This window comes from Aethalodelphis obliquidens, unplaced genomic scaffold (genome assembly GCF_003676395.1).
Source record: "Aethalodelphis obliquidens isolate GAN/ISIS:26980383/991018 unplaced genomic scaffold, ASM367639v1 scaffold46, whole genome shotgun sequence".
NCBI lineage: Eukaryota > Metazoa > Chordata > Mammalia > Artiodactyla > Delphinidae > Aethalodelphis > Aethalodelphis obliquidens.
Window position 1 is genome coordinate 16,012,215 of NW_020837990.1, and position 24,494 is coordinate 16,036,708.

Genomic DNA, 24,494 nt, shown 5'->3' on the forward strand with positions numbered 1-24,494 from the left:
AGGAAGTCACAGGAAAGCAGTATATTTAAATTTGGTAACTATCATGTGGTAAATACTGACAAAAGAACAAGTGTTTCAGAATCAAACACAACTGGATTTGAATTCCAGCTGTTACTTATTTGCCTGCTTTCTCTTCTGTAAAATAGTGAAAATAACAGTACAAATTTCAAGTGGTTGTTGTAAAAATTAATATGGTAATACATGGAAAATGTCACCTTCCCTATAGTTCCAAGGCTGTATTTCAGAGATACTGATATGTGTTTGGGATGGTCATATGAATGTTTGTACAAATACATGATAAATGTGAAAAGGACCAAATGAAAATATGTTTGATAATGAATCTCAAAAAGAAAAGAATATACAAATCCACCCTATGGATGTTCTGTTTAAATGATGAAAATGGCATATACGTATTCATGAGTATGCTGTCAGCATTAGTACAAATTTTAAGGCTGGGAAGGGGCAACAAGGTCCAAGACACTATTGAAATGCCTGAGCTGATTGCTAGAACCATCACAGCAAGCAGTGAGTTGTTCAAAGTTCAAATGGCATTTTTTACTATTCAAATCTGTGGTTCCATTTGATTCTCACAAGTAGAAATGTGTGTGTGTGTGTGTGTGTGTGTGTGTGTGTGTGTGTGTGTGTGTGTACTTATAAATATGAAAAATGAGGACAGCAAGCTTAGGACATTATTGACCGAAGAATTGAAAGGGAAACCTGGGACTCTTCAATTTCAGAGCTGAGTTCTTTCCATTAATTCATGAGTTGTTACTGGGCACAGAGCTTTTAACTAGAAACTAGGCAAAATATGAAAATAAACATGGTACATTCTGAGTTTATAATAACTAGAATTAAGTAAAAAAATGATAAAGATGACAGCAGTTTAGCCACAATTAAACACAAAGATACCAGAAGGTAACCTAATAAGGAAAGACTTTTTGAACAGAAAAAAATTGAATTTATAGAAAGGTAAAAGTACAGAGAAAGAATAATGAAATAAAATTACGAAGATAAAACTAGGAAAAGGAGAAAAGGAAAAGCAAATGAGGTAATGTTTGAAGACAGATTTACAGCTTAAGACCACATAAAAGATGAAAGAGAACTGAAGCTAAAAAAAGACGAAAGAAAACTAATATTATTCAATAAAACCTGGCAAAAGCTGAAAAGGAATTTATATCTGAAGTAGAAAAGCTCATTTCAGTGTAAATTTCTTTCAAAAGTCTTCAACTCACCCTATTTCTGAAGAACATTAGGGAAAAATGGGAAAACTAACTTACCTTTCGAACAATACTGTCTTCTACATTTGATTTTTTATTGCTGCCCTGTTTACCCATTAAAGTAATCTCTAGTTGACAGAAAGGCTTCGGTAAAATATCACACTGTGTGAAGAATTTTCGCCATTCAACAATATAAGCTTTTAGCAAAGCTGTATCATCTTGATGGCTCAGTACTCGCTGAAAACAAAGAATCATACCAATTTTAAATAAATACAGGAGCTTTAAAGAATAATGGAACACATTCATGCCATAAATTTAAAATATTTTATTTACTGTATAACCTATATTATACCTAAAAGAAATTAAAACATATATATATATATATATATCAAAGAGAAATTAAAACTTGTTCACATAGCCTTACTGTAATGAACATTTCACAATATATACATATATCGAATCATGTTGTACACCTGAAACCAATAAAATGTTATATGTCGATTATACTTCAATTAAAAACCTCCTATATCCTTTAGCTATTACCTTCCTACCTTCCTCCCTTCCTAGTTCCCCCGCTCCCCACCCAGCCCTAAGCAACCACTAATCTGTTTTCTGTGTCTATGTATTTGCCTATTCTGGACTTTCATATGAATGAGATTATATAATATGTAGACTTTTATGACTGACTCCTTTTATATGGCATAGTTTTTCAGGGCTTGTCCAAGTTGTAGTATATGTCAGTACTTTATTCTGTTTTACTGCTAAATACTATTCCATTTTATGGACATACCACACTTTTTTTATCTGTTTGTCCACTGATGAACATTTGGGTCATTTCCACCTTTGGCTATAATGAATAATGCTGCTATAAACATCTGTGTACCAAAAAAAAAAAAAAAAAACACAAAAAACTTGTGCACACTCACCAAGAAGGGGACACAAATAACTAAAATCAAAGATGAAAGAGGAGACGTTACAACTGATACCACAGATATACAAAGGATCATGAGAGACTATTACAAACAATTAAACACCAACAAATCTGACAACCTATAAGAAATGGATAAATTCCTGGAAACATATAATCAAAAAAGCTCAATGGTGAGGAAAAAAAAATCCGATAGATTACTGGTAAGTTATCAAGACTGAATTCATAATCAAAAAATTCCCAACAAATGAAAGTCCAGGATCAGATGGCTTCACTGGTGAATCTTACCAAACATTTAAACCAGAACTAATACCAATCCTTCTTAAACTCTTCCAAAAACCAGGGAACACTTCCAAACTCATTTTATAAGGTTAGTATTACCCTGATACCAAAATCAGACAAAGATGCCACAAAAAAAGAAAATTACAAGCCAGAATCCCTAATAAATGCAGATGTAAAAATTCTGAAAAAAAAAATACTAGCAAGCCAAATTCTACAGCACATTAAAAGGATCATACACCACGATCAAGTGGGATTTACTCCAGGGATGCAAGGATGCGTCAACATTCACTAATTAATCAGTGTGATACACCACATTAACAGAATGACTAAAACTCATACGATCATCTCAATAGATGCAGAAAAAGGATTTGACAAAATGCAATATCTATTTATGATTAAGAACTCTCAAAAACGTAGGTATAGAGGGAATGCACCCCAATGTAATAATGGCCATATGTGACAAGCTCACAGCTAACATCATATTCAATGGTGAAAAGCTGAAATCTTTTCTTCTAAGATCTGGAATAAGACAAGGATGCCTACTCTCACCACTCCTATTCAAAGCAGTACTTGAAATCTTGTCCAGAGCAATTAGGCAAGAAAAAGAAATAAAATGCACCCAAATTGGAAAGAAAGGAATAAAACTGTCACTATTTGCAGATGACATGATATTATATACAGAAAAACACTAAAGACTCCACCAAAAAATAACAAATGAATTAAGTGAAGTTGCAGGATAGAAAAATCAACATACAAAAATCTGTTGAGTTTCTATACACTAATAACAAACTACCAAAAAAGAGAAATTAGGGGGAAAGAATCCTGTTTAAAATCACATCAAAAAGAATAAAATACCTAAGAATAAATTTAACTATAGAGGTGAAAGACCGACACTGAAACACTGATGAAAGAAACTGAATAAGACACAAAAAAATGAAAAGATATTCTGTGCTCACAGACTGTTACAATGCTATTGTTAAAATGTCCACACTGAGACTTCCCTGGTGGTCCAGTGGGTAAGACTCCACACTCCCAATGCAGGGGGCCCAGGTTCGATCCCTGGTCGGGGAACTAGATCCCACATGTATGCCACAACTAAGAGTTTGCATGCCACAACTAAGAAGTCCACACGTCACAATGAAGATCCTGCATGCCAAAACTAAGATGCAGGGCAGCCAAAATAAATAAAAATAAATAAATAAATAAAATGTCCACACTACTCAAAGTAGTACAGATTCAGTGCAATCCCTATCAAAATTCCAATGACATTTTTCACAGAAATAGAGCCAAGAGTCCTAAAATTTGTATGGAACCATAAAAGACCCCACATAGCCAAAGCAGTCTTGAGAAATAAGAACAAAGCTGGAGGCATCATGCTTTCTGATTTCAAATTACATTACAAAGCTAGTAATCCAAACAGTATGGTATTGGCATAAAAACAGACCACACAGATCAACGGAACAAAACAGAAAGCTCAGAAATAAACCCACGCATAGTTGGTCAATTAGTTTATGACAGAGGAGTCAAAATATATGTGGGGAAAGAACAGTCTCTTCAATAAATGGTGTTAGGAAAACTGGACAGCCACATGCAAAAGAATGAAATTAGACAACTATCTTACAAAAATTAACTCAAAATGAGTTAAAGACTTGAACATAAGACCTGAAACCATAAAACTTCTAAAAGAAAACATAGGTAGCAAATTCCTTGACACCAGTCTTGGTGATGATCTTTTGGATTTGACACCAAAAGCAAAGGTACAAAAGCAAAACTAAACAAATGGGACTACATCAAACTAAAAAGCTTCTGCACATCAAACGAAACCATTAACAAAACAAAAGGCAACCTATGGGAGAAAATATTTGCAAATCATATATCTGATGTGGGGTTAATATGCAAAGTATATATAAAGAACTCACACAACTCAATAGCAAAAAAAAAAATTCTGATTAAAAATGAACAGAGGGACTTCCCTAGTGGCACAGTGGTTAAGAATCCACCTGCCAATGCAGGGGACGTGGGTTTGATCCTTGGTCTGGGGAGAACCTACATGCCATGGAGCAACTAAGCCCCTGTGCCACAACTACTGAGCCTGCACTCTAGAGCCCGTAAGCCACAACTGAGCCGATGCTCCACAACAAGAGAAGCCACTGCAATGAGAAGCCCCAGCACCACAGCGAAAAGTAGCCCCTGCTCACCACATCTAGAGAAAGCCTGCGCTCAGCAACGAAGACACAGCCAAAACGAAGATGCAGCCAAAATAAATAAATAAATAAACTAATTTTTAAAAAAATGAGCAGAGGATCTGAATAGACATTTTCCCAAAGACACAGAGATGGCCAACAGGTACATGAAAAGATGCTCAACATCACTAATCACTAGAAAAATGCAAGTCAAAACCACAATAAGACATCACCCCATCCCTGTTAGAATGGTTATTATCAAAAAGACAACAAATAAGTGTTGTTGAGGATGTGGAGAAAGGAAACCCTTGTACATTGTTGGTGGGAATGTAAATTGGTGCAGCCACTACGGAAAACAGCATGGGATTCCTCAAAAAATTAAAAATAGAATTATCATATTTTCCAGCAATTCCACTTCTTGGTATCTATCCAAAGAAAACAAAAACACTAATTCAAAATGATATATGTACCCCCATGTTCACTTCAGCATTATCTACAACAGCCAAGACATGGAAACAATCTAAATGTCCAACAATGGATGAACTGATAAAGAAAATGTGGTATATAGACACAATAGAATATCATTTAGCCATACAAGAGAATGAAATCTTGCCATCTGTGACAACATGGATACCTTGAGAGCATTACGCTTAGTGAAATAAGTCAGACAAAGACAAATAAATACCTTATGATCTCACTTACATGTGGAATCAAAAAACAAACCCCCCAAAACCCAAAAAACCCAACAACCCCCCCCCCCAAGCTCACAGATACAGAGAACAGATTGGTGATTGCCAGGCAGAGGGATGGGGAGGAGAGGGATCAAAATGGGTGAAGGGGGTCAAAAGGTACAAACTTCCAGTTATAAAAATAAATTAGGGGGACTTCCCTGGTGGCACAGTGGTTAAGAATCCACCCGCCAATGCAGGAGACACAGGTTCGAGCCCTGGTCTGGGAAGATCCCACATGCCCCGGAGTAACTAAGCCCATGAGCCACAACTACTGAGCCTGTGCTCTAGAGCCCACAAGCCACAACTACTGAGCATGCATGCCACAATTACTGAAGCACGTGTGCCTAGTGTCTGTACTCTACAACAAGAGAAGCTACCGCAATGAGAAGCCCATGCACCACAACAAAGAGTAGCCCCTGCTCTCCGCAACTAGAGAAAAGCCCACGTGCAGCAATGAAGACCCAATGCAGCCAAAAATAAATAATAAATTTAAAAAATTAAAAAGTCACAGAGGTGTAATGTACAGCATGGTGACTACAGTTAATATTATTGTAGTATGGGCTTCCCTGGTGGCACAGTGGTTGAGAGTCCACCTGCCGATGCGGGGGACGTGGGTTCGTGCCCCAGTCAGGGAGGATCCCACATGCCGCGGAGCAGCTGGGCCCGTGAGCCGTGGCCACTGGGCCTGCGTGTCCGGAGCCTGTGCTCTGCAACAGGAGAGGCCACAGCGGTGAGAGGCCCGCGTACCGAAAAAAAAAAAAATATTGTAGTACACATTTGAAAGCTGCTAAGAAGAGTAAATCTCAGAAGTTCTCATCACAAGAAAAAAAATTTGTAACTACATATGGTGACGGATGTGAAAGTAGACTTACTGTGGTGATCATTTTGCAATACATACAAATATTGAATCATTATGTCATACACCTGAAACTAGTATCATGTTATGTGTCAATTATACCTAAAACAAAACTTGTGCACAAATGTTCACAGCAGCATTATTCAAAACAGACAAAAAATAGTGAGAACCCAATGTCTATCAATGACAAACAGGTAAACAAAATACAGCACAGTCATACAACGGAATATTATTCTGCCATAAGAAGGAATGAAATAGTGCTAAATGCTACAATATAGATGAACCTTGAAAACATTATCCCAAGTGAAAGAAGTCAGTCATAAAAGGCCACATATTGTAGGATTTCATTTATAGGAAATGTCCAGAATAAACAAATCCATAGGGACAGAAAGTAGACTAGTGTTTGCCAAAGTGGGGGGGGGGGGGTCATGCGGAAGTAACTGCTAATGGGTACAAAGTTTCTATATGGGCTGATGAAAATGTTCTAAAATTAGTGGGTGATGGTTGTACAACTTTATGAATATACTAAAACACACACAATTATACACTTATTAAAAGCGTGAAATCTGGTATGTAAATTATATTTCAATTTTTTTTTTTTTAAAGATCCTAGTCTATTTCTCCACCACTGGACTTTAGCTGGTCCTGTGACTAACTGTGACCAACAAAATGCTGTAGATGTGACATTGTGAGACTTCTGAGCCAAGACCTGAAGAGATTTGCAAGATTACACTATCACACCTCAAAGACTGTTTCCTTGAGAACAAGAAACCATGTGAGGGGGAAAAAGCCCCAGAGGGAAGCCAGGATGGTACCAAACACCAGGAATATGAGAAAAGCTCTCTTAGACCATCCAGTCCCTGAAGAGCCTTACTGCTGCCATATTAATAAGCTCAGGCAAAATCAGGTGAGCCTAGCCCAAACTGCTAAGCCACAGAATTATGTATTGGGTTGGCCAAAAAGTTTGTTCAGGTTTTTCCATATGTCGTTACAGGAAACCCGAACGAACTTTTTGGCCAACCCAATACAAATAGAAGGGTTACGTTAATCTTAAAAACAAAACAAACAAAACAAGAAAAAATTCAATATCCTAATAACTTTCCAAGCATTGCATATTTATTTTTATTTCTTTTCGTCATTTTCAATAATGCTATAATAAACATTTTAATGCTCACTATCCTATTTGGGAGATTTGGTCCTTCCTAACAGGATAAACTCAATTAGTCTAGTAATTGACTAGTAAACTCACAAAGCTAGATCTTCTTAAAAGTTTTTAAATGTTTTAAAATTATACACCCATGTCTGGCACTGCCAGTCCTGGAATTTAACTGCTCTGAATTAGTGGCACTAAATCCCATCCTCGAGTTTTTGCTAAGGTCTACATTCCAAACTTTTCTGGATCGTTCCAAACATCATTCCAAACCCTGAACATACTTTGTTTTCTAGTGTGAAGTATATTTCTAAGATGATTCTTTGTGAGCCCGTTTCCAGAAGCTAAGGAATAATGCTCTATCAATTTGAAATAAACATAATTTATCTTCACTAAAAGTCATAAACAGATAAGCTGATATGCTTTCCAATGCAAGCAGAAACTGTTTTCCTAAATCAGTTCTAGAAAAATGTATGTTTTGATTAAACTGTGATATTGAAACATTTAATTTTTCTAAGCAAACCTGATGATTTATTTTCATTAAAAGATAATTTCCTAAAAAAAAAATTTCCTTATAAAACTCTAATTTTTAAACAATCATTTATCAAGACAGCAGAATTAATGGTGTCATCAATAAAACATTTCATTTTGCAAGTAACATCCAATGTGACATCATTCTTATTTTATCATGGTAGTGGCTACTAACAATTAAATATATACCAATCATATATTCAATTTCAGTATCTTCCTTTAAGTTATATATTCATTTTTAATTTCCAACTGCTAACACTTATTAATATTAACAAGATTTCTAACAGACTTTTACTAATGTTGTACAAGACAATGATGTAAAATTTCAAATAAAGAATAACAAATTCTAGCTCTCTAGTTTTCAAACTTCATTTTATAGAAAGGAAAATAATCTCATGTCTTTAGGCCCTTCTCCAAAGTGGTAAAGGATGCATTAGTGATGCCAGAGTTGATCTGAAATAATACTTTACCTCTGCATTAATTTTTCCCAAAAAACAAAGGTGTTAATAAAGACAAAAACAAAGTAGCTCTTGCATAACTGACCTAATGCCTAAATGAGCTGTATCTTCATTTCAATAATATTAAACACTTATACATATCATCAACTCAAGAGTGCTGAATTTCAGCTCAGCAGCAGCAATGCAAAGGACAGTCCAAGAATTACAGTCGGAGAAGTATTTAGAATTGAAGAAAATTGCTGTCAGCTTGAAAAGAGTAAGTATTAATTGTGAGGAAAAAAATAATTTATGTGAACTGATGTGTGGCCAAAAAATAATGGTGGTGGGGATTTCTAAAGAATGTATTAAAAATGAAATTCTTTTTATAGCACATTTTAATTGAGGATAATAATATATTCTTTTGAAAGAAATGTCAGTGAGGGAGGGGGGGAAAAACAACAAATGACAATCATTTCATTAAAAAATTTATTTAGCCAAGTGTGTCAAAAGTTAATGTGAAAAAAAAAAAAAGTTAATGTGATATTTTAAAATTACTTCAGGAAGCCCTACATTCAAAATCAGAAAATATGATATTCTCTGAGTAAAGTCTTAAATAATATATAGATGCAAAACTTACTGCCTGTGCTTGCTTAATAAACTCAAGAATATCTTCTTTTAAAGCCTGATGAATTTTTGCTGGGCCTTTATCATCCCAGAGACAGACTGCATGTACATCCCTGTAAAAATAAAGCAGGTAAACAAACATTAACACTGGAAAAAGAACAAAGAACTCTGTTCTGTTTCAATACAGTTTCCATGGACCATGGACACCCTTCCATGGACCATTCAAGGGTGCTTGAATCCATTCACATGAACCAAGCATTCTTTGTAAGCCATCTCATATATAAACATTTGCTTCTATTTTCTTTGTCATTGCTTTCCTTAAATCTTTGCCACTTACTGATTAAATTTTTAAATTATAAAAGTATCTCCCAATCAGATTCCCAAAGTTAAATACTATCAATATTTTCTTGTGCAAAGACAAGTATAAATCCTTTAATATATAACACAATATATATAAACTATCCTTTTTTAGAAAATTTGTAATTTAAATACCATTACAGCAAAATTCCTAGTTTCCCCCATACATTCATCACATTTACACATCAATTACCACTGTGCCTCCTTTATTTAAAATAAACAGAAACAAAAGCTCTTTAAACTATAAATCTGACATATTTTACCCAAAGATCATTCATTATAGAAATATATTTAATATTAATACATGTTCACAGAGAGAATTTTTTAATTACTATATTGTAGAGCAGGGAAACATAACAAAAGGATAGAGTCTTATACTGGGGATTCTTTTATTCAAAAAATGTTCCCCAGTACTTTATAGAGCTCCTACCATAAAAAATGTCAAAAAAACCAAAAAATATCTCTAGAATTGTAACATTATAACAATGGCCAAATAGTCTGTTTTACATTCAGATTCTTAGGGACATAATTATAATCTAAAGTTCTGTCTGCATATTAATTTGAACTTGCTTTCATCATTTGTTAAATTCGGCTTAATAGTGGTATCTGGACCAGAGCAGATGTAGTAAGCACACAAATATCTGTTAAATAACAAGATAATAGGTAACAGCTAACTGCTTACTATATGCCAAATACTATTCTAAGCTGTTTTAACTCACTTAACCTTCACAGCAACCCTGAAGTAGTACTATTTTATTGCCATTTTACAGATGGGGAAACTGAGGCAAAGAAAGGTTAAGTAACATTCCCAAGATTACCCAGCTAGTATATGGCAATTACACGGGCAATTGGGCTCTAGAGCCCACATCAAACCATTTCCCTTAATTTACTCTTGCACCCCTCTAATCCATCCAACAGTAGCTAAAGTGATCATCATAACACTCAAATTACATCTTACTGCCTCTATATTTCAAGTCCTCCAACGGTTTCCCATTGCTCTTTGAATAAAGTACAAAATGGTTAATTGACTCCTGTAATACCTCTGCAATCTCACCTCATGGCTAAAGAAATCTAGAGTCTAAAAGAAGAAACTGATACATAAATAGATTGATTATATTTCAATGTTTACGACTACTAAGCCTATAAACGTAAGACGGTTTAGGAACCCAAGGAGCAGGAAAGGATGGAAGTGACTGGTAAAGAGAAAAAGGGAAGACTCCCTGGAAGAGTTGATTCCTAAGCTTATCTCAATGAATAAGTAGGATTTTGCCAGGCAAAAGAGGGTGGGGAAAGGATATTTTATGAAGTCACAATGTGAGTAAAGAACTATAGATCACTAGGGTGTATGCAGTGAACTATTAACAAATCAGTGTGGCTTGGCTGTCAAGTGTGAAGTGGGGAGTGATAAGCAAGAAACTGGGCAAACTAACCCTTTTATAATTCAATCACAGTCCTATTGTATCCATCAGCTAAATGTCTCTCCAATTTGGACATTTCCATCCATCACCACTACCACAGTCAAAATTACCATCATCTCTTACTTAATTTACTATAACACAAACTAGCATGTATTGACTGCTTACGATGTACCAAGCACTTCACACATATTGACCCATGCAGTGGTTTAGGTTTCCCAAAAAAGAGATGGGATCAGACATGCAAGAGAGATTGATTGAGGGTAATGCCTGTGAGGGACAATGGGAAGTGAGCTACAAGAAGCTGGGCAAAACATAAGCTCACAATGCTGGTCTGATCCCTGTAGGGAAGAGTAGGAAGGATGAAGGTTGGGTAGCAAGAGTCTTAGACTACACAGCAGTTCTAAGAAAGTTTGGTAAAGCTATTTAAGAGTTTTAGAGCAAAAGTCACCCATCAAAGGAGTTCCATACCTCCCCAAAATAGGATTACCTTAGTATCCCTGCCTACTCATACCCACTGCAGGTACATGTCAGAAGGGCTCAAACGTGACTTGAGTCTCATAAGGCAAGAGGGAATGGTGTTGAGTTGGGTACCCAGGAAAGAGTCAAACTTGTGATCAATACATCTTCTCCAGCTCCCTTTCCTCAACCTCCAGGTGCTCCTATATGTTGTTACATCATGGAAGAATATCTTCAATACATTCTTATTTGAAACACAATACTTCTCACCACCACACAATAGAACATGTCAAGTCTCCTGGTCAATTTTCATACACATTTTGAGGAATGTATTGTAATATACTTGAGGACTGTATGATGATAATACCCTTAAAGACCTCTATGTTCCTCTCCCTAATCCTACTCTCTCATCCATCCCCAGAAGTAACTAAGCCTGAAACTGTCATTTTATTTTCAAGTTTTACAACATACTATGAGGGTTTCTGAACGTTATAGAAATTATATCAAATAATTTTTTCAAATAATTTTTTTACTCAACACGTTTCTACTATTTACTCATATAGTTGGATGTACTTCTCGTTGATGCACTTTATCTTTTTTTTTTTTTTAAGATTTATTTATTTATTTATTTTTGGCTGTGTAGGCTCTTCGTTGCTGTGCACGGGCTTTCTCTAGTTGCGGTGAGTGGGGGCTACTCTTTGTTGCAGTGCGCGGGCTTCTCATTGCGGTGGCTTCTCTTTGTTGCTGAGCACGGGGTCTAGGTGCGTGGGCTTCAGTAGTTGTGGTTCACGGGCTCTAGAGCACAGGCTCAGTAGTTATGGCACACGGTCTCAGTTGCTCCGCGGCATGTGGGATCTTCCCGGACCAGGGCTCGAACCCGTGTCCCTTGCATTGGCAAGCGGATTCTTAACCACTGCGCCACCAGGGAAGCCCATAACTAAGTGTTTTTAAAAAGAGACATGCTGTTAAGGGAAATTCTTTTTATTTATTTTTAATATTTATTTATGTATTTATTTATTTGGCTGCACCAGGTCTTAGTTGCAGCACACTGGATCGTCATTGCCATGTGCAGGATCTTCGATGTGGCATGTGGGATCTAGTTCCCTGACCAGGGTTCAAACCCAGGCCCCCTGAATTGGGAGCATGGAATCTTAACCACTGGACCACCAGGGAAGTCCCAGGGAATTCTTTTTATTTTATTTATTTATTTTTAAAATATTTTGTTTATTTGTTTATTTATTTATTTTGGCTGCGTTGGGTCTTCGTTGCTGCACACAGGCTTCTCGTTGCAGTGGCTTCTCCTGTTGTGGAGCACAGGCTCTAGGCGCACAGCTTCAGTAGTTGTGGCACACAGGCTCTAGAGTGCATGCTCAGTAGTTGTGGCACACAGGCTCAGTTGCTCCACAGCACGTGGGATCTTCCCGGAACAGGGCTCAAATCCGTGTACCCTGCATTGGCAGGCAGATTCTTAACAACTGCGCCAGCAGGGAAGTCCCCCAGGGAATTCTTTTTAAATACTTAACTATATTAGAAAAATCAAGTGGTTGGGGAGTGGGAGAATGATGAAGTAAAAACTTTTTAAAGGTTTCAAGAGGACAGACAGAAGGGATGAAGAGAAGAAGAGGTAAGAAATATTCCAAAGTATTTCAACTTCCTCAAGTTAAACAGGGAGTAAAAGAGAAATAGTGTGACCCTGGTGCAAAAAATAGGTATTCTGGGGACTTCTCTGGTGGTCCAGTGGTAAAGAATCTGCCTTCCAGCGCAGGAGACGCAGGTTCAATCCCTGGTCGGGAAACTTAGATCCCACAAGCCGTATGGCACAGCCAAAAAAAATACAATTAATGGCTATGATTTATTAGGTAGAGATTCTTGCAACTCACAAAAATATAATTTTTTCCTAAGAGCACATGCATACATACAAAATTTTAAGAAGATAATTTTATAGGCTATTTCTCTGATTATAATCCATAAATAATTAAAAATTTCACTATCTAGAAATTTAAGCTCCTAGATAATGCATGGATTAAAGGAAAACAAAAAGAAAAATTACTAACAATCAAGAAAGAAATAAAGGGGCTTCCCTAGTGGCGCAGTGGTTAAGAATCCTCCTCCCAATGCAGAGGACCCGGGTTCAAGCCCTGGTCCGGGAAGATCCCACATGCCACGGAGTAACTAAGCCCGTGTACCACAACTACTGAGCCTGTGCTCTAAAGCGCAAGAGCCATAACTACTGAGCCCACGTGATACAACTACTGAAGCCCGCGCACCCTAGAGCCCATGTGCCACAACTACGGAAGCCTGCACACTCTGGGGCCCACGTGCTGCAACTACTGAGCCTGCATGCCTAGAGCTATGCTCCACAACAAGAGAAGCCACTGTAACAAGAGACATCACGCCAATGAGAAGCCCACGCACCACAACGAAGAGTAGCCCATGCTCGCCACAACTAGAGATAACCCATGCACAGCAACAAAGACCCAACGCAGCCAAAAACTAAAGTAAAATTTTTTAAAAATAGAATCTGTAAGAAAGAAATAAAAAGGAAAACCCTGAATACCACAGAAACTATGGTGACAATAAAAGCAATATTAAGGAAAAAATGTGTAGCTTGAAAGCTTTCATTGTAAAGAAAAATATTAAAAAGAATTTTAAAATTAAGAATTCAACAAAAGAACTAAGAAATCAAAGGACAAAATAAATCGAAGAAACCAGGAAGAAAACACTAATAAGGAAGCAAATTATAAACATAATAATAAACAAAAATGGAATAAATATTACTCTTTCCAAATAACAAATTTTTACCTTTTTTCTTTTCTCTATTCACAATTATTTTGTATTTCATTAATTTTGTCTTTTGTCTTTCCTCCTTTTACTTTCTTCAGGTTTACTTAGACCATGCACTTTTAGCTTTTTTTGTCTAATATACGCATCAAAGGCTATGAACTCCTTAGCATTTAAGCACTGCACAGTTGGATCCAATACGTTTTGATGTATCATATCAAAGTAATTTTTATAGCTTGATTATGTGAAAAGACCTATAAAGTGGATCAACTCCTTAATATGGATATTAAAGAAAATATGTAGGATTAGGGATTTAAAAAATGAGATATGACCACATATAAAATATAAGCATACTACTTACAATTCTATGGCAACAAATTTCTAAACCTAGAGGAAATTAAAATGAAGTGTGCAGATACTTTGTCTTATTCATTTTATTTTTATTTCTTTTACTGTTTTACATCAGTTTTAAAGGGAATAAGAGAGTAAAAACAGTATTATTTATTAGTGGTTTACACGTCTGCCAGGATGGCAAAAGTGATTGTAACCTGCATAAATAATACACTCAAGAACATTTCCACACTCCTTTGTGGTTAGAGCAATGCAGTTTATAAAACAAAAATGTGACTATTCCCGTTGAAGTAGGCATCAAAAATTCGTTTTGAGAAAGAAGATGAAAGGAGCATTCTCTAACTACTGGATGCCAGGAAGCAGAGTTTTTCAGAATCAAAAACAAAGAGAGCCCTAATTAAGAGAAAGGCCCCACCCCTCAGGGGTCACAGAGTTGGTTCTTTTGCTTTAAACTAATTCATCATTTTCACGTATCAAAGGATTTTTCTTTATCCAAAATTAAAACTAAAAGAGACATCACAACACTTTTCAGAAATGCAAACATCCTGAGATAGATCAATACCAGGATCTACTCAAGGATTTGCTATTTAGGTATAGTTAGTAGAATTCATATTTAAAGTCACTTCATAAAAATAACTGTCCCAATCTTCCAAGTTCCATTTTCTCCTATCATGATCACCAAAGCAATCTCTATTGTTAAGATTCTTCTTCATTGCCTGAATGTAGAAACTGCTTAGTAAAATTCTCCTGCTTGTTTTCAAGTTGAACAGCTTTATTTCTTAAGCACTTCGAATTGTTTTATATTTTCTCCAATTGATCTATTTCTTTGGAAAATCTAGCAATTTCCTCTTCTAGATGTCTTTGTGTAGTATCAACTTGTTGGCACAGGCAAGCAAAAGTGGTCGCCATTTCCTGTTGTACTTGATGGCTGCAGTTGGCACTTGTGAAGCTAACAATCATTTGCAGTTTTTCAGTTTCGTAATTCAGAAATTGCTGTTTAAAGGCTCTCTCCTTGGCACGGGTGGTCCAAGTCAGCCTTTCATAAAGATACAAAGCTCCATACATACTTAATGAAACAGATATGAGTTTCCAGCCTACAGTTTTCCAAATCACTCCTCCAACAACAATGATGCCCATAGAAGTTCTAGACGTAAGAGAAGCTAATACTGTTATTAAGGTAACCATGAGTTCTTCCTGTGACGCTGGATTGGTAGGAGCAGTGGGAGTAGAAGCTAAAGATCTGGGAAGCTGAAAGATAGGCTCTGATAATCCTAGAAGCACCCGCTGAGCATTTGTAGGGCCCAAGAAACAATGGACAAGGGAAGACCAGCCCAAGGAAAAATGAAATACAATACCCTCTTGAAAATCTGAACATAACTTGTGGCAATTTAGGTCATAACTGAGATCAAATTTCTTGCAAGGAATCAGTGTATGTAGTTTATTCTGCATACCAGCTGGAAGTAATGGCTTCAGATTTCCAATAATTTCTTGCTGGGATTGAAGCATTGAAGCATTGACTTCATTGGTGCACTGATCAACCAAATTTCTTCCCATTCCATCTTCTATGTGCTTATTTAACTCATTTTTATATACTTTCAATACACTTGGAGTAGGATGAAACTCAGAACAAAATTCATCAACAAAAACAGAGTCAACAAATTTCATCTGTCATTGCACATGAAACCTTATTTGCAACCTCCTCTGAAACCTCCCTGATTATTTTCTTAACATCCAATGTTAAAAGGTTCATCTGGTTTCGGAGAAAGTCCAGTCTACCAATTTGGTCTTCCCTCTCTTCTACTGAATAAACCCTTTTCTCTGCTGCTGCCACGTTTATTGAATCCATTGTTTTTCACAGTTTCTAGTATCTGTTTAGCTCTGATAGTGTGCTGTTCAAACTTTGTTTTCACTGCTGACTGCAAGATACACTCCTCAAAGATTTGTTCAAAATTCTGAAACTCCTGTAATTTTGCCTGAAATCCTTCTGCAAGTGCCCCACCACCTTCTGGCATCCCCTGGGCTTTGTGCTTTCTAGCACTAAGAACTTGCTCTGCAGAAACAAAAAAGTTACGATTCCATGATTCTAAAGGATCCACAACTTTGAGCTCCTCCACCAAGAAATGTAGGCATCTTTCCATGAGCTGTCTGCATACATCTTCCATATATTCTGGCTCTGATGCAGAGGCATCCCAACGATTATTCAGAATAAAAATATTAGGCTTGGAAAGTCGTTCATTTACCTTGTGAAAAAACTGTTTTTAAGTGTTCATTAGAGTTGATTTGGAGTTTACAACCAAAACGAAGACATCAGCATCTAAGCAAAACTTACCAATCTAGCTATCCAGCTCTGTAGTGACATCTGTACCTGGACTATCCACTAAAACCAGGTCATCTCTCAAGAGGGCACATTTTGCCTTTGGCCAAAACACATGTACAAGACAGCCAGCTTTCAAGTCTTTGTTCATATGAAGGGCATGGGCCAGCTGATTAACTGTCTTCACATTCTTTTTTTCATGTGACCCTTCTGTCATGAGACAGGCTTTATCTCCATCCGTCTCTTCAACACTCAGGAAGCAACTGGTTGTATGTCCAATTCCACTAGGGAGGACTTTATCCCACAACATGGCAATGATAACAGAGCTCTTCCCACTGCTTGTCCTGCCAAAAAATGCCACTTTCGGGGCTTCCCTAGTGGCACAGTGGTTGAGAGTCCGCCTGCCGATGCAGGGGACACGGGTTCGTGCCCCGGTCCGGGAGGATCCCACATGCCGTGGAGCGGCTGGGCCCGTGGGCCATGGCCGCTGAGCTTGCGCGTCCAGAGCCTGTGCTCCGCAACGGGAGAGGCCACAACAGTGAGAGGCCCGCATACCGCAAAAAAAAAAAAAAATGCCACTTTCATGTCTCCTCACCAATGATGGAAAGCTTATTTTTATACCTCTGTATTTCTATCAGATCATCCTCAGTAGCTACTCGGTCAAGTTCTGAATTCTTGTACGTTGCTTCAACAAAATGTGATCCTTCTGTAACAAACTCCAGTAACTGGTCAAAGACTGCTGTAACTGCCTTCTTAGCCAGCACGAAGTGCTTCAGTGGAGAAGCAGTTTCTGCCATTATGCCTGTCCCGGCTCCGACTTGTCACCCAGCAACTGCAACTCAGCCACAGCCCTCAAGCTGCCTCATTCTCCCAAGAGAGGCTGGGAGACTGGGCTCTTATTCCCAATTTAAATGGAATGCTTCCAACATACTATTACTGGGATATTGCTGCTAGATTACTTACAGGTGATCTTTATCAGTTTAAAGAATATTTTCATTTTTCTGTTTTATTTTGGAAAGATTATCTCTGTTTTTTCTTCATCTACTGAGATGATCGATTTCAGATAAGATTTTGTCTTGTTCTATTTGTTTTCTGAGTTCAATTTTCATTTCATTATTTCCTCCACTTTTGCTGATTTCTCTCCTTAGCTTTTGAATTTTCCGTTCAAGTTTGTTTTATAACCCCACATGGTTGTGTGAGGATACTGAACTCAGTTCGCAGTGCTGTATTTGTTTTCTACTTCATAGTTGGTTTCTGTGGGACAATTTTTATAAGCTAAAATGTTTCAATTTGTACTTTTTTATGGTTTTGGATAGATGGTGTCTGCTTTTTTCTATTCATATTCATTTCATGGTCAGGATTCCCAGTTCAAGAGTACCTCCTTCAGTTTAGTTCAGTAAAGTTCAATTTCTTTAATGGTCAGTGTTGGTAATAGTGGAGGAAAGGGTATCTGTTTCATTTCTGCAGGATCCTTAAATCTTCTAAATACTTACTTGTCTGAAAACATGTTCATCTCGCCTTAAACATGATTGAAAACTTGACTAGGTACAGCATACTAAGTTCAAAATAATTTCCCTTTAAATATTTAAAGAAAACTGCGTCAGCCTCCTGCATTCAATTTGGCCAATGAAAAGAGTGTGGCCAGTCTGTTTCGCTTGAAAGGTAATTTTCCCTCCAACAATTAGATTATTTTCTTTATCCTTGGAATTCTGAAATTAAGGACATGTGTAGGCATGGTTTTTAGCACTTTCAATATGAAGATCTGGAGGGTTGGGGGGAGAGATACAAGATTTCAGCCCTGGGAAATTTTCTTCTTATCCTTTGGGGCTATATTCTCTCCTCTACTTTCTGTCCTCTCCTTCTGGAACCCCTTTTAAGTATAAGTTAGCCCAATTCTAAAGCTGTCCTAAATATGTCTTCATTTTTATTTAATTTTCCATACTTTGCTCTACATTCAGGGAGGACTCTTTGGTTTTATTTTTTGTATTACTAATTCAATCTTTTTTTATTTAGCTCTTTCATTTCAAAGGTCCTTATTTTGACTATTTCATTTTCAAAGTAGTCTCTTTCATTTTATTCCTCTCTAATGATATAACTGGAATGCTTTTTGAGCTATCTTCTAAACCTTGCATCATCTATTTCCTCTGAAGGTACAGTCTCTAGGATGGCCCCTAATGATCCTCGTCTCCTGGATGGCATTCATACCCATGTATAGTTCCCTCCTACAGTGTACAAAGCATTTGTCTGTGTGATCAACAGCATACAGAAGAAATGAAGGTCTATATATAAGATAGATAACTAATAAGAACCTGCTGTATAGTACAGGGAACTCTACTCAATACTCTAAAATGGTCTATATGGGAAAAGAATCTTTAAAAAAAATCGATATATGTATAACTCGTTCACTTTGCTGTACCCCTGAAACTAACACAACATTGTAAAAATTATGTTATAAAACACCATGACTTCTGTCTTGGGAACACTCTCTCTTGCTCTGGGGAAAGCAAGCTGCCACACAGTAAACAGCTTTATGGAGAGTTCTACACAGTGAGGAACTGAGCAGCTAGTGAAGAACTGAGGCCTGCCAACAATCACATGAGTAAGCTTTGAAGATCATTCACTCCTAGTTGAATATAGGCCTAGTTCTTTTGCCTAGAGCTTGACTGCAACTTCTTAAGAGATACTGAGCTAGAAAGACCCAATTAAGCTGCAACCAGATTCCAGACCTTCAGAAACTGTAAGATAATAAATGTTTGTTGTTTTAAGCTGGTAATCTTCAGGGTAATTTGTTGTGTGGCAATAGATAACTAGAAATACAACAAAGAAAGTACAGGACTACTGTAATCATTCAGGCAAGAGAGTGGGGGGGAAAGACAGATGGGATGGAAAGAAATTCAAGAGGTACTTAAAAGTCTATGAAATCTAGTAATCAAGCGGATATGAAGGAGTAAAAAAACAGGAGGTTGATGGTAGCTTCCAGATTTTTGGTTTGAGACTATAAATAACAGATTTTCATCACTCTAAATATGGAGTACTTATGGAACTTAAGTATGCAGGAAACAATAGGTCACATGGGTATGGAAGTTTGGAGAATAATCTGGATTGCTTAAATAGATGAGAACTCAGGTAAAAGAATATGAAAAAAACAGAACTCTGAAGGAAACCAACACTTAACGGGCACAAAAGGGATGGATCAGCTTAGATGACTGAGATGAGGTAGACAAGAGATAGGAGAAAAAACAGGAGAAAGTGGTATCCTAAAAACCAGCTTAAGAACAAGAAAAACATTAAAAAAATTATTTGTAGTAAAGATGAATTTTCTTAAAAATAAAGTCTCACAAGTTGAAAATAATTTATTTTTAAATTTTAGCCAATTTCACAAACCAGAGTCAAACCAAACAACATGTATCTAAAGCAGCAGTTCTCAACTGAGGGAGGTACTGCCTCAGACATTTGGAAGTGAGAGCTTTTTTTCTTTCAGTAATGAGGGGTAGGGAGAGGAGTACACAGAAAGTATCCACTACTAGAGTTTATGAGGGTAAAGGCCAGAGGTGATAAACATGCCACAGTATGCAGAACAATCTCATAACCACCCAAAACACCAACAGTACCCCTGCTAAAAAATAATGATACAGGTTATGAGAAAAGGGCAACAAATAGTAAATGTAGTTTAATACCATAACATTATTTTAGTACCTTAGATTTAGAAAGATATAACTAACCTAAAGGTTATTAATTAATATGGCTAAATAGGCTAAAGTTTGGAAAGATTTTAATTAATGTAGGTCTTATAATTTTGGTGTGGCATGATAAGACATAAGGAATCCTTTAACTTAAAAGGATTACATATTGAGCAGCCTTGGGTAACTCCAAGGAGATCAAGCATTTTGAAAAACGATGTGCTGAGGCCACTAACTGTAGCAAGTACTATTTCTGCTTAGAAGTATACTTTAAGCAGGAAACACCATCACACTATGCTCCTTTTTCCAGTCAGGAATGCACAGAGAATAAGCATTACTCTACATGATAAACCATATTATTAACACAAACTGGCAAAAACAAAACAAAAAAAACCACCACATTCAATACGTTGTTCATAAAATACATTTAATCAAATAATTTAAGAAATATATACATATACATGAATGCTATGAAATTTTTAAAAGGTCTCAGCTGCTTCTTATTGAACTCTAATTTCTCAAAAGGCAGAATCATGGATATAAGTTAATATTATGCAACAAGTTCTATGTTATTTAGGATTAGACTATTTTCTTCCGTGATAAAGAAAAAAAATGAGCACAGCAGCCTAATGTGTATAGATTATTCAGTCATACATCTTCAACTCATTGATATAGTATTTTACTAGTGCACACACACACACAGAAATTATACTAAGTCTGAAACTACTATCCTTAGGAAGACATGGTTGCAAGGGTGGCCCTTGGCTGACATATAGGAACTTGGGTTTTGTGAGAGTTCTCACCATTTCCTGATAAGAATGGCTCACTGTGCCTAAACTGTTATGTAAAAAATCTGATTTATGTTCAACACTTGCTTTTTGTCTAGGATGTGGAATTTTGGTTCACGTCAGGCAGAAGCTGCCTTTGTGACCAGCTCTCTCAGTAAAAACCCTGGGTACTGAGTCTTTAAGAAGCTTCCCTGGGGACTTCTCTGGTGGTGCAGTGAATAAGACTCCACGCTCCCAAGGCAGGGGGCCCAGGTTCGATCCCTGATCAGGGAGCTAGATCCCACATGCATGCCGCAACTAAGAGTTGCATGCCAAAACTAAGGAGCCAGCGTGCCACAACCAAGGAGCCTGCCTGCCACAACTAAGGAGGCTGCAAGCTGCAACTAAAACTGGGTGTAACCAAATAAATAAATATTAACAACAACAAAAAAAGAAGCTTCCCTGGTAGACAGCATTTCACATGTGTTGTCCCAATTAGTTGTTGGAGGAATTAAGTGGATATGTTCCACTGGGAGAAGATGCTTGGAAACTTGTACCTGGTTTCCCCTGGACTTTACCACATGCACCTTTGTTGCATTTTGCTTTGTACCCTTCACTGTAATAAATGATAGTCATGAATACAACTATATGCTGAGTCCTATGAGTCTTCCTAACAATCACTGAACCTGGGGGTGGTCTTAAGACCACTGACATGGTTGGTGTCAGACGTGGGATTCATTAAACATGGTGAAAGCACTGTTTGAGAAAAGGAAGGATTAAGTGGTAGTATGATGAACCTCTGCTACTCGCATGGCTATGAAATCAACCGTGGTATGAATCAGCAGCTGAGTTGCTATCTGCTGTGAGAAAGGTAAAAGTTACCTATGAAATTTGAAAATGACAGATCTAACCCCAAGAGAGTTGGCTCATTATATCTTCTAGCTGCTTTGGCCATGCTGACCCAAGTGAGGAGAGAAAAAGCCCAGTACGGATGAAGACTTTGGTTTTTGTTCTTGCCTCCAAATAAGAGGAGAAAAGGCCCAAAAGTTCTCAAACATAAGCTTTCGGGTGGACCAAAAATGTTAAATGTTTCTGCTGGTCTCTCCTCCAAGCAGGAGGAATTAATAGTTACATTAGGTCGCAGGGCTGGAGAAAGTTTTAGATAACCAAGGGAGAAGAAACTATTCCAGGTGTTTCTTCAGCCTAACTACTGCTGCTTCAGCAACCTCTCCATGCCTCCCACATTCCGGTCAGGATCTCCCAGCAACTGTAATGTTAATATTGCAAATGCTAAATTTATTGCTAGGAGTTTGAATAAATCTGTAATAAGAAAAAAGAGGCAGGGAAAGTTTTAAAGATGGCTTTGTATTCTTTGGCTATTGTACCTGGATGTATGATAAATAAAGATATAAAATATTATATGCTTGTACTTTCATAAATGCTAGAGGGATCACATCAATCAGGAAAAGTTGCAAAATAGAAAGATAGTGACAGACTTCCCTGGTGGCGCAGTGGTTAAGAATCCACCTGCCAATGCAGGGGACACGGGTTTCAGCCCTGATTCGGGAAGATTCCACATGCTGCAGAGCAACTAAGCCCATGCGCCACAACTACTGAGCCTGCGCTCTAGAGCCTGAGAGCCACAACTACTGAAGCCTGCAGGCCTAGAGCCCAAGCTCCGCAACAAGAGAAGCCACTACAAGGAGAAGCCCGCACACCACAATGAAGAGTAGCCCCCGCTCGCCTCAATGAAGACCCAACGCAGCCAAAAATAAAATGTAAATAAATAAATTTTTTTTAAAAAAGTTACTGAGACACAATTTCCTTGCTTTTTACTGCTGGTGAAAGGATTAGAATTTGAACTGTTTGAGTATTGGAAACAGAATAAATAAATCTCCATAATGGATACTATTATTTCTACTTATTACCATCTCAGAGAAAAGGGAGACAACATGAAAACATAAGAAATTTCCAAATAGATATACACTTCTGGAGTTTTAAAAAGCAGTTTTTAGTTGCTACTGAGCTCTTGTGAAATCAGATGTCTGACCCTGAAAGGCTGATGATTTTCCAGCATGATGTGCATATTACTGAGTGGATTAATCTAAACTCTAAGACTGACAAAATAAAAGTGGATTAGAAAAGTCTTGTCACTTGGACTTAGAACACGACTGGTCTGCAGCATCTTGGCTTTGCCACTGCTCGAGAAAAGTCACTGGCTTTTTTGGAATCCTGAATTCACAAATCCTAATTGCTTGGATCTAACTCTAAGCTGAAACCTGATATTGTCTGACATTGGGCTATTTAAACCCCAACACAAGCTGTGCTGAACTAAAGCAGGCATATGCTCAGTGAACAGGACATTGACTTGTGGACTGTTGAAGATTTAAGACACCCTCTGTGAAGCCATAAACTGAAAACGTCATGGATTCTGGCTGGAAGATCTAAATCACTTGCAGATGCCCACAGAAAAGGACTCATTCTCTGACGGGGCCATCTGAAATCAAGCTGCTGATAGCCTCTGTATCAGATATACAGACCTAAAGTGCATTCCTAACTTGTGGTTACTGCTAAAAGCTGCAAGTTGGGAGAAAGCATACTCGCTCCTTACAGACTGGATTCATGATCCCCTCTCGGTGATATTTCACTGCTACGGACTTGTGTCCAGCTTTCCGGATTAGTTGCAGTTTTCAACAATGAATTAATAACCTGATTTTTTTTCCCTCACCTTCGCATCACCCTTCCTTGCACACACACCTTAGTAAGGCAACTTCATTATTAAACACAGCTATCTCCAGAAAGGAATTGATCTTTTCCAGGCTGCTCACTAGGTAAATGGTCAGGACAAAAGGGGTGGGGGTGTGATGTAAACTTATTATGAAAATTTTTGAAAATTTGGGATTTCATCCAGACCAATTCCTAAACATATGTCTTTCTAGTTAAGTTGTATAAAAACGTTTTTCTGTAAAAATGTTTTTGTTCCTCCTCCAGGTCTGGGTGATTGGGAAAAAAATGAAAAGCTTTCATTACTGAATGGGACACACTGATTTTATAAGGGAGAAAAAATAAAACTCAGCACCTGGTGAGGCACCAGGGAGAAGGACATGAATGATTTTTGTATTTCGTAAGTATTCTTGAAAGCTTTCCCAGCTCCTGGTGTTGGCTTTCCATGCTGTTGTTAGTGCTTTGAATTCAAACTGAATGCTGAACTTCAATCACACCTAGCAGTACTCTGAGACGGCTGCAAGCAGCCCCAATTCCTACACCTTCCACAAAGAACACCTCTAAATGTCATCCACACTATGAAGCAAATGAAATGGTGTCGTGGATAAACAAACTGTTTGGAACTAATTGGCTTCAGGTAGTCCGTCTGAAAACAAGGCCTGAACTGAATTAAATGAACTAGACTGAGAACTCTAAAGTGAAAGGCC

At 37.4% G+C, this 24,494-nt stretch overlaps 1 protein-coding gene and 1 pseudogene across 3 annotated transcripts in view; both read right to left on the reverse strand.

Moving 5' to 3' along the window:
- CUL5 (cullin 5) overlaps positions 1-24,494 on the reverse strand; it is a 96,677-nt gene that overhangs the window by 53,159 nt on the left and 19,024 nt on the right. For all 3 annotated transcript variants that reach the window (XM_027082404.1, XM_027082405.1, XM_027082403.1), the window contains exons 3-4: positions 8,953-9,052; positions 1,278-1,454 (exon numbers count right to left, since the gene is read on the reverse strand). In XM_027082404.1, coding sequence (XP_026938205.1) covers positions 1,278-1,454; positions 8,953-9,052 — 277 coding nt within the window. The remainder of the gene's footprint in view (positions 1-1,277; positions 1,455-8,952; positions 9,053-24,494) is intronic.
- LOC113607198 (mitofusin-1-like) lies at positions 13,807-18,952 on the reverse strand (annotated as a pseudogene).